At 40.8% G+C, this 13,832-nt stretch overlaps 1 protein-coding gene across 1 annotated transcript; it reads right to left on the bottom strand.

Moving 5' to 3' along the window:
• Positions 1 to 196: 196 nt before the first annotated feature.
• Positions 197 to 13,385, bottom strand: LOC107381326 (fibulin-7). Its single transcript, XM_015952932.3, has 8 exons — positions 12,944 to 13,385; positions 9,028 to 9,187; positions 8,789 to 8,959; positions 6,810 to 6,935; positions 4,053 to 4,223; positions 3,842 to 3,979; positions 1,951 to 2,086; positions 197 to 1,201 (listed from the first exon to the last, which is right to left on the bottom strand). Exons 1-8 carry the CDS (start codon positions 13,010 to 13,012, stop codon positions 838 to 840), a joined length of 1,335 nt encoding a protein of 444 aa, XP_015808418.1. The 5' UTR covers positions 13,013 to 13,385; the 3' UTR covers positions 197 to 837.
• Positions 13,386 to 13,832: the final 447 nt, after the last annotated feature.

The following is a 13,832-nucleotide window of genomic DNA, read 5'->3' as shown; positions in this document are numbered from 1 at the left end:
AGTGTGACAGGAGTGTTTTTGAAAGAGCTGGTGATCCTGAAGGAGCCAGGATAGACACGGAAGAGATCAATGTATTAAAGGAAGGAAAACAAAAGACATTAAGCAGAAGAGATAAGAGGTCCTCCACATCTTTCTTTATTTTTTAGGCTCTTTTAAACTCCTCTTCTTTACAAATTGGAGCCATTAAGTCTCTGCATTCATTGACGATACCCAGTTTCCTTCACTATCTCCAGGTGCTCTCATGTAAAGTCTCCTTGCATTCAAAAATAATCACAGAAAATGTATGTTTGATGTGTGTGGTATGTGCATTTTTTTCTATGTACTTGTTTTGCAGGTTTTAAATTTAGTTATTCATGCACTGTAAGAGCACAGAAGCTCTTTTCAGCACCCGTATTTTGGCTTGCCCTCTGCTGAACAGCACGGCTCTGTACTGCAGGAACTGTGGTGTTTAACAACCCCTGCTCACATTTATCACGCCGTACAGTAGGTCACACTCTTTCTGCAAGATTATTCATGAGTATCCAGCTTTTAAAGGTTGACCAAATATGTTTAAAGGTATTATATACAAACAAATAAAGGACCAGAGTTTGTGTAGATCATATTTAATTATTGCACAGGAGGCAAGCAAATATAAAATGTCAGCAGCAAAACGGTAATAAACAGGATTACAAAACATCTGCAACATGAATTAAGGACATCGTATCATGAATGTAAAGAAATAATTGCCAAAAAACTTGTTTAAATTTGGATAGTTTGTTTATGTCTGGCCCAGTTTGAGCTTTGCTTGTTTGCTTGCTTGTCTCCATCCTTGCGCAACAACTTGTTTGTTTTTGCTTCTCAGAAATCATACTGGGACACAAACATGGTGATTTTGGTGATGTATCTTCCCAGCTGCACTCGTCTCTCCAGCTCGCTCATTTCCACCTCTGCCTCCAGAGCGACAGGGCCCTGCACGGGGCTCGCCAGCATCAGCTGACCCGTCTGACGGTCTGAACGCTGAAGTGTGAAGTGGCGCCGGGCTTGCCTCCCTCCCAGTAAAGTGAAACGAAGGGTGTCCCCTATTGGACGTAACGCTGAGACTCTGAACATGATGCGGGGGGCTGACAGGTTGGATACAACAGCCAGGTAATGATAGGAAAATGAGTTTGGAGTCTGAGAACAGGCTTTGTTGTCCAGAGGGCAGGGGTTACGCTCACACCGCCTGGAAGACAATAATGAGAAGGTCAAAGCTGAGGAGCATAGGTTTCATCCACATCTTAAAGAGACAATGTGTAGGTTTTACCATCAGTCTCTGGAAATATCCATGGAAACGTAGTTTAAAATGAATTAAAAGATGCCCAATTGTTGAAAAATGTAACCAAAAAAATTGTGTCTAGTCTTTGGGGGATGCCTTATTAGATGCCATGTTTCCTTCTGGGCAGCTTGGCATCCTGCGCCTGACAATGACATCACACTACATGACTAGCTTGATGTACGACTTACAGAAGTTACGTTAACACATTCAAAAACATTTAGGCAATAAGAAACACGTATTTAATAACAAAACTGCTAAAATCTTTCCCAAACATATGTGAAAAAACAGATAAAAAAGCGAAGCAATATCGTTTGGCTAAACGGAGCTATTTCCATAATATGATGATGTCATTGGCAGGTGAAGGACCCCGAGCAGACCCTGAAACTACAGCGATAGAAAACTACAATCGGCATTGCATTTTCTGAATGGAATTAACTGAAGGACCATTAAAGTCTGAGAAGTCACACCAAGGCTGCATGCTTTCTGCTCCACAGGTAACATTTACCTTAATGTTTTTTTTTAATCTAGCAACAGTCATGGCGATATGATGTAAAACTACCCTGAAATATATGTACTGCCCCTTAGCAGCAGGAAACTACACGCTGTCACTTTAAAACAACTTTGACATGGTACAAAATATTACAGATGGTGCTCACATGGGTGATGTCTTGACATATGTAGCGTGAGCGATTCTGGGGCAGTCGACACGAACACACTGGAACCCACCATAAGTATTTATGCACATCTGGTCCTTTGTGCAGTTGTTTTGCCTGGTGGCACACTCATCGATATCTGAGAAATGATTAGGACATATAATTAGATTACAAAAATGACTAGGATCGTTAGAGAGCAGCATTTTTACCGATAATCCAATATGCTGATACAGTGTCCTAATTTCCCATACCGATATAAACAAATAACTAATATAACCCTAACCCTAGCACTAGAATACTGTCAGACATTCTTAAAAATACAGTAAAAAAAGTAAGCAAATGTACAAAGAGAAATCCAACTGTGTCATTTGTAACAAAAAGCCAAATAAATAAACATAAACATAATATGTTTTTGAGAAAATCTTTTTTAAACAAAGAAGAAGTGGCCACTGTAAAGTCTTTTTCATAGAGAAAGTTTATGAAAATTTTTGAAAAAAAAAAAACACTTCACAATATGGGTCCCTTTATTGACATTAGATGTGTTATTAAGCATTAATAAACAAAGGGTCTTTTTTTATTAATGTTGTAGGTATTAACTATTAAAGAGACAGTGTGTATTTTTTACTGCTAATCTCTGGAAATATTTATTGAAATGTTGTTGAAAATGAATTAAATGATGCCCAGATGTTGAAAAATATTGGCGAATTTGTAACATATAATCATAAAAATCAGGTTTAAAATACATTGGGGCAAGTCCAAGTCTGGGCGACACCATGTTTCTTTCTACTTGAGCTGGTGAGGACAAAATGCCTTTACTGATTTGTAGCAAACAGTTACAAAACTTTCGCCATTCATAAACGTTTTCCACATCTTCACTCGTTGCTAGTGATGAAAGGGAGTCTGGTGTACTTCCAGGGATATTTGACCCTAATGGCTATCCGTTGGTAAGGTCTTACCCGAACACAAAAATACAGCTTGCTTGCAATGATTTATGTATGCACTGCCCCCTATCGCCAGGGAAAATGCACACTGTCACTTTAAGTGTCTTTAAGGTTAGGACAATGGGCCGTAATGCAGTACATAATATGGCCAAACAGGTGTTAAAACTTTGCTATTTAATTGTTTATTATTGTTTTCCCTTATTGTAAAGTGTTAGAAATGCAACAAATATGTATAGTTGTTTGTGTTATACTTTGCAATGACCAGAGGGAAATATAAAAGTGTATTACCGTAAATCTCTATTGAAAGATGATGTCACGATCTGCCCCTGCCCGCCTGACTGTGTTCCTCTCCTGCCATGATTACCCTTATTGTTCTCACCTGTCCCTCGTTTACCTGCCCATGTTTCCCTAATTAGCCCTCTGTATTTATACCACCTGTTTTGCCCCTGTCCTTTGTCAGATCATTGTTGTTGTTTGTTGGTGTTCCTGTTCCTGTTCATCCCATCCCATCCTGCCATTAAACCATTTTTTACTTTTACTGAAGCCTGCATTTTACCTCCTGCTCAGCTCATCCACACATGGTCCGCCGTCTCCACCTCCTACACCATGACAGATGATTTGTACAGTTTGGCATTATTGAAAGATCTTGTCTCTTTCTGAATGTTTATGATTATTTAGAGGCTCTCATTGGCTGGTTTTACATTTCTTTTTGGTTATTGGAATAAAACAATGTGGTGTCTCTTAATGGGGACATTTTTACTTTTTGTAATTTTTTCCCAGTCTTACATTTTCTTTTACTCGTATTGAATCTCTTGAGTAATAGATTGTCATATGTTTGCTTTTACAAATGTAACCTCTGTGCTTTACATCTCTTTTAGTAATTTATCCGTAAAGGAGACCCAACGACAGACAAAAAAAAAAAACATTTAAGAGAAGTAAAATGATAAATGTACCTTTGCAGCTGCGTCCATCAGTTGTCACATTGTACCCAGCAGGACAGGAGCAGCGGTATCCTCCAGGGGTGTTTATACACTTATGTAAACACAGTCTCCCAGCTGGTCCATTATGGAGGACCTCACATTCATCTATATCTGAAATGAACAGTAAACAAAGATTAATTATACCAAACAGAATTTGTTTTAAGGGTCTGATTTAATGGCGTACCTGTGCAGGTGTAGCTGTCTCTGCCAGAGATGGTGTATCCTGGCTCACAGGTGCAGTGGGTGGTCCCCTGCACCGTGGAGCAGCGTGATGGACGAACATGAGGCCCAGTGGTGGCAGCTGGTAGGGTGGTGGCGGCAGAGGCAGCAGAAGTGTTTGTCATGGTGATGAAAACTGGAGGATAAAGTAAAGGGAGAGAGGAAAAAGTGTTTTCAGCTGTGGAAACACTTTCTCAACTTGGTGTAAATGGTCCTTGTGCTGCAAACTACAACTTTTATTTAGCATTAAAGTGCCTTCAATTAGTCCGTTTAAGGATTTCATCTGTCCAGGAACTTGATGGCCTCTAACTTAAACAAAAGTGCCTTTAGTTTATACTTTATGTAATAAATAATAAATCAAGAACAATATAAAATGTAATATTTATTTAACTGTTAAGAATTTTTATAATCTTTTAATTGTATTTAAATTAATTAAAGCGGTTGCCTTTTTTAACAAATATTTTACATAATTTAATTCAAATAACAATAATTTCAAGTAGAGTGTCCATTCCAGTGTAAACTGATTATTATATATATATATATATATATATATATATATATATATATATATATATATATATATATATATATATATATATATATATATATATAATCAATAATTTATCAAACCCCACAAAATGTTAATCAAACTGATATGGAAGTAAAAGGTATAAATACCTAACAAAAATATTTGACAGTGAGGAAGAGATGCCTGCAGAGAATGTGGTGTTGTCACGTGAACTGCCTCGCCCTCATCCTCCTCTTGAACCTAATCACAGTTGCACTTCCTGCTGTTTGGGGTCAGATCTCAGCTGCTGTTCCTTAAATATCTGCTTGATGCTTCCACTCACAGTCAGATTATAAAACTGCTCTCAGCAGTGAGTCTGTAAAAACAGCTTATCATTCCCGAGTCTGGTGAAGTTTTTACCAGTCTTCTCTCTGACCTCTCTACTGTCTGCCTCCACTGACTGAGAAACACCTGAGTCTTTTCTCCAATCTTCTCTCTCGTTGTGTGCTTTTTGTTACATGGTTCTTTTTTTTCTGCTTTCTGATTCAGCTTTGGTGTGCTACAATGCTGCATTTCTGCAGATTTCAGTTTTGTCTCCTTCAAAACCAAAGACATGTTTCTGAGTTAAAGCTGCTACAGCAAATATACAGATCAAGCTTCGTTTTAAACACAAACACGGTCACAGAATACTCACGGGTGTTTAACTGTGCAAAATAAAATAGCCAAACTTGATAAAGTATAATGGGCTCGACACACGGGAGGCGACAAACGACCGCGATCAGCGAAATTTGTCGCTGTCGCTTTTATTACCTGTCACACGGGAGGCGATCTGCGGCAGCGGCCAGCGGCAAAGCCGTCTACGCGTTCTGTTCCATGGCGAAATCGAAACTTCCATTGTTTTGTTTGGCTGTGTCAGGTTGGAGGGAATTAAGGTTATTTAAGCGGTTCAGAGTTAATAAAGCGGTAGATATGATGTTTCACAAGGTGCTGCTAGAGTTATGTGAAATCTTACTTCTGATTTTACTATATAAAACATAATAATAATCAACTTCTCCTCCATGTTTGCTCGGAGATGTACGGAGCATCCTGCCCGCTCATTGGTCAGTAAATGAAACCTCCGTTGATTGGTCCTCGTCCGAGCGACAGCGATGAAAAGTTGAAAATGTTTCAACTTTCTGGGATCGCGTCGCTGGGTCGTCCGTGCACGACACGTGCACGAGTGCAAACTTTCACACGCACGTTTTTCGCGTTTCGCTTAGTAGGAGAGAGACCCGCGATTATCGCTTTGTCGCGCATGTCTCATTGAAAATGAATAGAGGAGAGGCGATGTCGCCTCCCGTGTGTCGAGCCCATAAGTAGTGGACATTCCCTGTTTTGTGTGGACAATCCATGGTGGTAAAGCATTAGGATTTTGGTGTCAAAAAACTTAATTGGATGTTTTTATTGGTTGTTTTAACCCATTCATTAAAATAATACCCTTGTACTGTTTTTCCAAGTTACAGAAATGTACCTAGATCGGTAACAAGAGCCAGCATCATAAGAGGAGATCTACAGTTAATGGACGGGACCATACCATTGTACCTACTGTTGAGTGCTACTCGGGGAGTAAAACGTAAATGTAAAACGTTCTGAAGTATGTAGACAGAATCTAAGTGATTCGGACTCGAGAGACGAAGAGCTTCACACAGGTCTGGCTGGGGAGAACTTGAGCTGGGATTCCACACCCCTCCCCTTGGGTATCTTCCCTGAGACGATTGTGCCGGAACCAGAAACCCATGATGCCAGACGAAATGAGAAAGTGTTAAACACCAGTCGCCGTTTTTCAGGTCCAAAGGTCTTTTGTTGTCCGTGAATTCAAATGGTGTTTTTCTTTTTGGGACTCTGGCAGTTTGCCCCTGAAGTTGAAGTGGTAGCAGCCAGCTGTGTCTCCTGAGCAGAGAACCTCTCACACCAGTGGTGTTCTGTTGCAAAATACGCGAGTGTGTTATGGAGGACCCAGGGAAGAGCAGCGGTTCAGTGAGACAGACAACCGGATGGTGCAATGGTTGCTTTCAGTTTTTAGACAAACCACCACTTATTACTTTTTTTATCTACACAATATATTTAGAGCTATACAATGTTAAGAGGCATTAAAATATTTTTAACACATTTGTTTTCCAAATTTGCTATAACAGCTTTAGGATGAAGCAATACAATAAAACACAATATACTCACAAGTGGGTACGGGGCTTTGGCAGGTAACTCCAGCCCAACCTTTGGCACAGACACAAGAAAACTGGTTCACCTCGTCCACACACGTCCCTCCATTCATACAAGGAGAGGACAAACACTCATTGATGTCTGAAGGAGACAGACAGAAGAGGGTTGAGCACAGCTGCTACCTTTGAACCCTATAACACACTCAAAGATAAGGTTCATTCATTTAATCAATACATTTTCAGTGGCCTCTAGAATGAATGAATGCCTTCTGAGTGGTAGTCTGGGGAAACAAAGCTCTGGTGCATCAGTTTCAGGAGAATTGAGCCAAATCAGAGGAGAGCCTCAGACGACAGGATTTGGAGTCTTTTTTCCTGATATTTAGACATCTTGCCCCACATTGGATAACAGCAACACAAATGTATCACCGACTCGGTTTACTTTGCAACGCTGATGTTTCATCTGAACAAATAACACAAGCCTGGAGGAGTTCTGCCATGTGGTGGAGTTGTTAATACTAACGGTTAGCTTCTACTTTCTTTTCCTGGATGCTAAACCAAAAGACTTCCCCATGGTGAGTCAAGATGGGGCAGTCAATGAATGTTCTGTGACAGCGTGATGTAGATCTGTCAGGAGGATTTTCAAATCCTAATGCTTAGGTGTAGGAGACTATTTTCACGTTCAGCCTGCATGAAAACCTCAGCGCAACCAATTCTAATAAAAAATAATAATTAAAAAATGTTTTTCAGCGATCCACATATTTGAGGCTTAAATCACCATCCATCCATCCATTTTCTGAACCCGCTTGTCCACGCAGGGTCACGGGGGTGGGGGGTGGGGGGTGGGGGTGGGGGGGGGGGCTGGTGCCTATCTCCAGCGGTCAATGGGCAATCAGGCGGGGTACACCCTGGACAGAGAGCAGTCCATTGCAGGGCAACACAGAGACACACTTGACAAACAATTATGCACACACACACATACACACACACGCACGCACGCAAGCACGCACGCACACACACACACACACACACACGCACGCACGCAAGCACGCACGCACACACACACACACACACACCTAAGGACAATTTAGACAGACCAGTTAACCTAACAGCCATGTTTTTGAAAATAGAAAAAATGCTGGAAGTGCTGCAGGGGTGTAAGAAATTTTATCTGGTGCTCTCAATGGTGCTCTTCAGCCAAGGGATCCACATAAATGTTGGCAAAAGGAGATCTGAGGCACTCAGGAGATACAAAAATAAAAAGCCTTTATTAGTACATGGCTCAAATAGTTAAAAACATAAATGCCGACGCGTTTCAGCCCACAGGGCCTTCGTCAGGGCTCACAAAAGCCATGTTTTTGGACTGTGGGAGGAAGCCGGAGTACCCGGAGAGAACCTACGCATGCACAAGGAGAACATGCAAACTCCATGCAGAAAGACCCCAGGCTGGGGGGCAAACCCAGGACCTTCTCGCTGCAAGGCAACAGCTCTAACCACTGCGTCACTGTGCAGCCCGGTTTAAAGCACATCACAGCAAATGCATGAATTCAGGAATGGAGAAAACAAGGTTAATCTTTGGTGCAGTCAGGGTGCGGAGGAATCCACTTCTTGATCAAACACCCTTTTGAGCTGTTATCTCAAAGTCAGGAATTTGTCCAGGGACATGAAGCCTGGAAGGGAATATTACATGTCAAGTAGTCAAAAAGATCTTGAATCAACAGCTAAAACCCATAAAAAAGAAAAATAATCACAGGTGACATGAGAAACGTATCTCTACAGAGGAAACTGTGACATTTCTGATGCTCACAAAAAGAAATGGCAAGAGAATAAAGGAGATGGAGCACTTACAAAGAGAGTGCTGACAGGATTGGAAAAGTGATCAGTGGGTTAGAGAGCAGGATGACTGAAAGTCAGGGAGAAGAAGTGAAGAGAGACGCTGGTGGAAAAAAGGAGCAAACGATGAAGAAAAATGACCTCCAGCAATAACTGGTTTCTCACCTCGGCAGGTGGGCTGCTGGCCACTCCAGCTCAGGCTTTCCTGACAGACTCTGCTTTCAGCTCCCACAAGTTCATAACCCAGGTCACACAGGAAGTGGACCTCATGGCCCACGCTGTGGGATTTACCAAGCTTTCTCCCATTCATAGGAGCATCCAGTTTTGGGCAGGTGGCTGGTAGAAAATATAGACGTTAAAATAAAATAACGAAATCAATCATTCTTTCTAGTGGTATAACTTACTGTTTGTGTGTTTTGCTGTGTGCCTTCCTGCGCTGCTCTGGAGTAAATTAATTTTCTTTCTCAGGTTGCGAAGACTCTGTGTGTAGGTGGCTTCATGGGCAGACAAAAGCTTCTGGACCTGTTTCAGAGAACCTTGTATTTCCTGCCTAACGGGACAGTCCTGTAGAAAAACCCAACAGCTTCAATGATTATGTGTTTTACAGTCGAAATGTGAAAACCAATGCAAACTAAAGTCTTGCCTTTCTTTCCACAGTTACAAATAGTTTCATATCTGTTTTTTTAACTATTGCGTGAGATTTACCAACATTTTACTGCTAGTTTTAAGACCAAATGTCACAAAACATTAGAATTGATATTAAAAGAAAGGGCATACTATGCAACTTTTTCATATTCTTAAATAACTTTCTTGAGCCATTATGTGCTAAAATGTCATTTACAGAGTTAATGAAAAGTCCCTCAGACCCCACCACCTCCTGTTGCCAGAATACTGCACTTGCAACTTCAGAGTTGCCAGTTGGACTTAGTAAATTTGAGCTGACATGCCTGTTGCTAGAGTCTGCTTCCAGCATGTTTTAGATCGTGACCACAGCTGAGTTGTTTGATTTAGTGATGCACTGCTCCTGTAGAAACAAATGAAGGTCGAGGAGACATTTCAGCTGTTAGATTAAGCTAACATACTATACCATTTTCTTTGTTGAGCTTTTAACACAGCATAACAACTGACCAAAGTGCTGCACATTAAAAACAAGAAAGCTTAAATAATCACATAGAAGTTAAAAACAATGGAACAAAAACCAAACAGGCTATTAGAACCATGAAATACAACAAATGCAAAAACTGAGCAACCACGATGGAAGGGAGGAGAACCTGTAGACTTAAAACTAGAGCCAGATTGAACCAGGTTCACTCTGACTCTCTGCTCACTGCAGACATCAGCACCGGCTCCCCTCAGGTTTGTGTTCTCTCCCTTCTGCTTTTCTCTCTGTACTCCAACAGCTGCACCTCCAACCACGAGTCTGTCAAGCTTATCAAGTTTGCAGATGACACCACTGTCATCGGACACATCTCTGACGGGGATGAGTCTGCCTACAGAGTCGCTTTCTGGGCAGCACCATCACCCAAGACCTCAAGCGGGAGCCCACCACCACCGCCATCATGAAAAGGCTCAGCAGAGGATGTAGAGGCAGCTGAAGAAATTCAACCTGCCAGCACAGCCGATGAGGCAGTTCTACACCACTATCATCATGTTCATCTTCAGCTTCTCAGTCACCACGTGGTACGCCGGGGCTACCACCAGGAACAAGAAGAGGCTGCAGCGGATGCTGAGAAGGTCATTTGCTGCAAACTCCCCTCCATACATGACCTGTACTCCAGGACATTGAGGCATGCAGGTTGGATCACAGCTAACCCGTGTCACCCTGGACACAGTCTTTTTGACTCGCTCGCATCTGGCAGGAGGCTCAGATCCATTTGGTTCAGAACCTCCGGTTGCTTGGTTCCAGTCACCTGACCCGGTGTTGTGTTTGTACCTGAACTGATCTGCTTTGATTTGATGATTTTTTCTTCTCTTATTTTTATCTTCCTTTTTTGCACCAAGCATTGCCGCAATTTCTTAATGTTGTGATTCTCGCACATATGGCAATACAACCCTTCTGATTCTGAGGTTTAAGAGTTAAAAGCCAAGGAAAAATAGGATTAGGGTCAGGATTAGGATTCACACAAGATTAGAAAACAGTGATCGAAGGAGATTGCCTAACCTGGAGAGTTTCAGAGCACAGATGGCGAAGGCCCTTTCACCACAGGTGTTGAAAGAGGAACCCACAGTGAGAAGTGTCACTTTCCCTTTTACTCATGGGCACTAGGGGGTGATAAATGCAAGCTAAATCTGCTTAGTATCCTTAAATGTACTTAGAAATAAATGATTTGATTGGAATTAATTATGCCGAACAACTTGTTCCTGCTTGTGTCATAAAAAAATCACCAGATTAACCATCCTGCAGTAAGAGACTAGATGACAATAAATACTCAGAATATAACAAGTGATTACCTTCATGTCTGTATTTTCTTAAATTCTTGCAAGAAAAATAATCTCATCTCAAAACTACACCTGAACAGTTTAATCTAATACTAACATAAAACTTAACTCTGCAAAATCATACTATAGTATGAATACTTTTAACTGAGACAATATTTGCAGTAAAACAACCAACTCCCAAAACAAATGCTCTAAAAGGAGCACTGTGCTGAAGGTGTGTGTGTGTGTGTGTGTGTGTGTGTGTGTGTGTGTGTGTGTGTGTGTGTGTGTGTGTGTGTGTGTGGTCATTAGCTGGATCAGTGGACCAGGTCACACACAAGCCCTCTGTGTAACACTTTGTGTTCCTGGAATTTTGCTGACCTTTGAAAATATTAAGTTTAAATGAGTGAACAAGTGTTTGAGTGTAGTTTGTATTATTGGGGATGATTTTGAGATTTGATGATCAAATATTCAGTTAAACCTCAGCCTAAACATAATTTCTGTTTTTCATATAACGGTGTGTAGAGGGAGCGGCTCATTCGTCATTCCCCACCTGCCCTGCCCTCTCATGCATGTTTTCACACAACCAATTAGTGTTTTCATCCAGCAGGGGTTATGTAAGAAGAGCCAATATTTATTGAGAACACCTTTCTTATTTAGGCTGAACTGAATTTGGAACGACTTCAGTCATCTGGGAGGGAGATGATGGCGGGTGTTACTGTGTGGCCGTCAAAGACCTCTTTCTGCTCGTGCTGCAGACATTTCACATGGCCTTGTGTTAACTCAGTGATGTGAACACATTTAGCTAAAAAAAATCTGTGTGAAGTTCTAACCATCACACTGAAAAAATATCAGAGAAAGGTACAAAATGAAAAGCTTTCGTCTGATAATTTCATTTATTAAAGGAGAAAAAGCTTTTAAAACCAGTCTGGTCCTGAAATAAATAACTGCCCTTTTGTTGAATTGTGAATATACTGTAATATGTAACATTACTGCGAGACATGTGAAAATAAGAAATTATTTAAATAGAAACTGACAACATGAAGAGGGCTGAAAGATCTCCAGAAGCTATGACACCCAATAACTAAAGAAACCCTAAGCATATTGGTCAAAAATTACTGTCAGATGTCATGATGCAGCTGTAAGAAAAAGAAAGATGGCATCCATGGGAGAGTTCCCAGGCTTTAACCCACTTTTTAACCAAAAACAGTTAAAGGCCTATGTGACATTTGCTATAACATCTGGATGATACCCAAGAGTTATGGGATTCTTTTTCTTTAGTGGAGCAATTTGCTGCCACTGATGGAACCATGAATTTAACTCTTTCCTGAAGAAGATAGTCTGACCTTTGACCCTAAATAGGTCATTTGTGCTGGAAAACCTTCCAATTTGACTGAATCAAAGCAAATATGCAAAGATGAGTTGGACAAAATCCTTCCACAGTGAAGTGAGAAACTTGTTTTCAGCCATCACAAATTCATGATTTCAGGCTAACTTTGGTCAATATTTGAAACATTTAAGTGAGACCAAATGAAGCAAAAACATACAAAATCTGTAAAAATGAAAATACATTTTCACAGTGCTGCAAGTTCTTACAAATATGTTAGCTACATCTCAGTAGAACACAATCAGATGTCGCTCAAGCAAAACACAAATATGCATTCAGACACCTGCAGCCTCAAGAAAATGGTTAGCAGCTTTTATTCTTCAACTGCACCCTGTCAGAGGCTGCTTTTGAAATGTGTGAGCAAAGAAGAAAAAACATTTTCATGTGAACTTCGAGTGCATCAGAGCTGTAAGTTAAGTCTTTTACAGTATAGAGACAATATTACCCCAAACTGATGCAATCAAAAGCACAATCTTAAATTTAAACCAACAATGCTGTGTAGCACTGACTCTTACCTCTCCAAAAGTAAGATGGAGTGAACAGAAGCACACAAAGGCGATGACGTTCACAGCAGATGCAAACATGTTTCCAGCAACACCAGCTCTTTGGCAACAAGCCTCAGTCCTCAGATGTGTTAAAAGCTGCAGACGGAGGGAGTGTTCAAGGACCTCAGGTGAGAAAAAGCCCAGAGAGAAAAAGCTGCTGCAGCTAAATGGTGTGGAATGCTGGGGGTTACTTTCCAGGAGCCAATCAGAAAATGAGACTTTAGAATCCTTTTGCTCGACATGTAGTGCACTTCCCCTTTGCCCAAATCAGCTTTAAAATGGAAGAATCTGTAGTGAACCTGTGCCCTCTGCAGGAATATAACCATATTGTACTTGCATTTGGTATATTAATTTAATTTAACCATTTTTATGGCCAGAATCAGTACCCTGTATGCTGTTAAAAGACTTACACTCGGCCAGAGGTCATCTCAGGCAAGCACGCTGATTCTTCCATCTTGGCTTTTGATTATTGTTTTTATTTATTTATTTATTTTACTGAGATTAGAAAATAAAGCATGTGATGAAGAAGTCAACATGCAAATCAAACACAAGAGCACAAACAGAGTCGGACAAGATTTTTTAAATAACTATGGACATGAGGTACTCTTGTTTGCAGTTTTCCGAGTGAAATCCACTTCCCCCATTTTAAAGCCACAATGGGGGAAGTCACGCAGAATGAGTTCTGGGATTGTCCCCAAAATAAACATGATGGAGTTTCATGGAAAAATGTCCCCTTGATTTGAGCAGATGTTTCTACGGCACTGAAATGTGTGTGTGTGTGTGTGTGTGTATATACATATATATGTATACACACACACCTTCAGTACTTGAATGCATTATTTTGAATGTGTTTTTGTTC

Source organism: Nothobranchius furzeri, chromosome 9 (assembly GCF_043380555.1).
Source record: "Nothobranchius furzeri strain GRZ-AD chromosome 9, NfurGRZ-RIMD1, whole genome shotgun sequence".
Classification (NCBI taxonomy): domain Eukaryota; kingdom Metazoa; phylum Chordata; class Actinopteri; order Cyprinodontiformes; family Nothobranchiidae; genus Nothobranchius; species Nothobranchius furzeri.
This window is presented reverse-complemented; position numbering and strand designations above follow the sequence as displayed.

Excerpts from the sequence above, each read along its gene's own strand:
- LOC107381326 (XM_015952932.3), bottom strand. The coding sequence starts at position 13,012 with ATGTTTGCATCTGCTGTGAACGTCATCGCCTTTGTGTGCTTCTGTTCA. Across the intron at positions 9,188-12,943 it reads TCCATCTTACTTTTGGAGAG|GACTGTCCCGTTAGGCAGGA; the intron begins GTAAGAGTCAGT and ends GTTTTTCTACAG. Across the intron at positions 2,087-3,841 it reads TGATGGACGCAGCTGCAAAG|ATATCGATGAGTGTGCCACC; the intron begins GTACATTTATCA and ends ATCATTTCTCAG.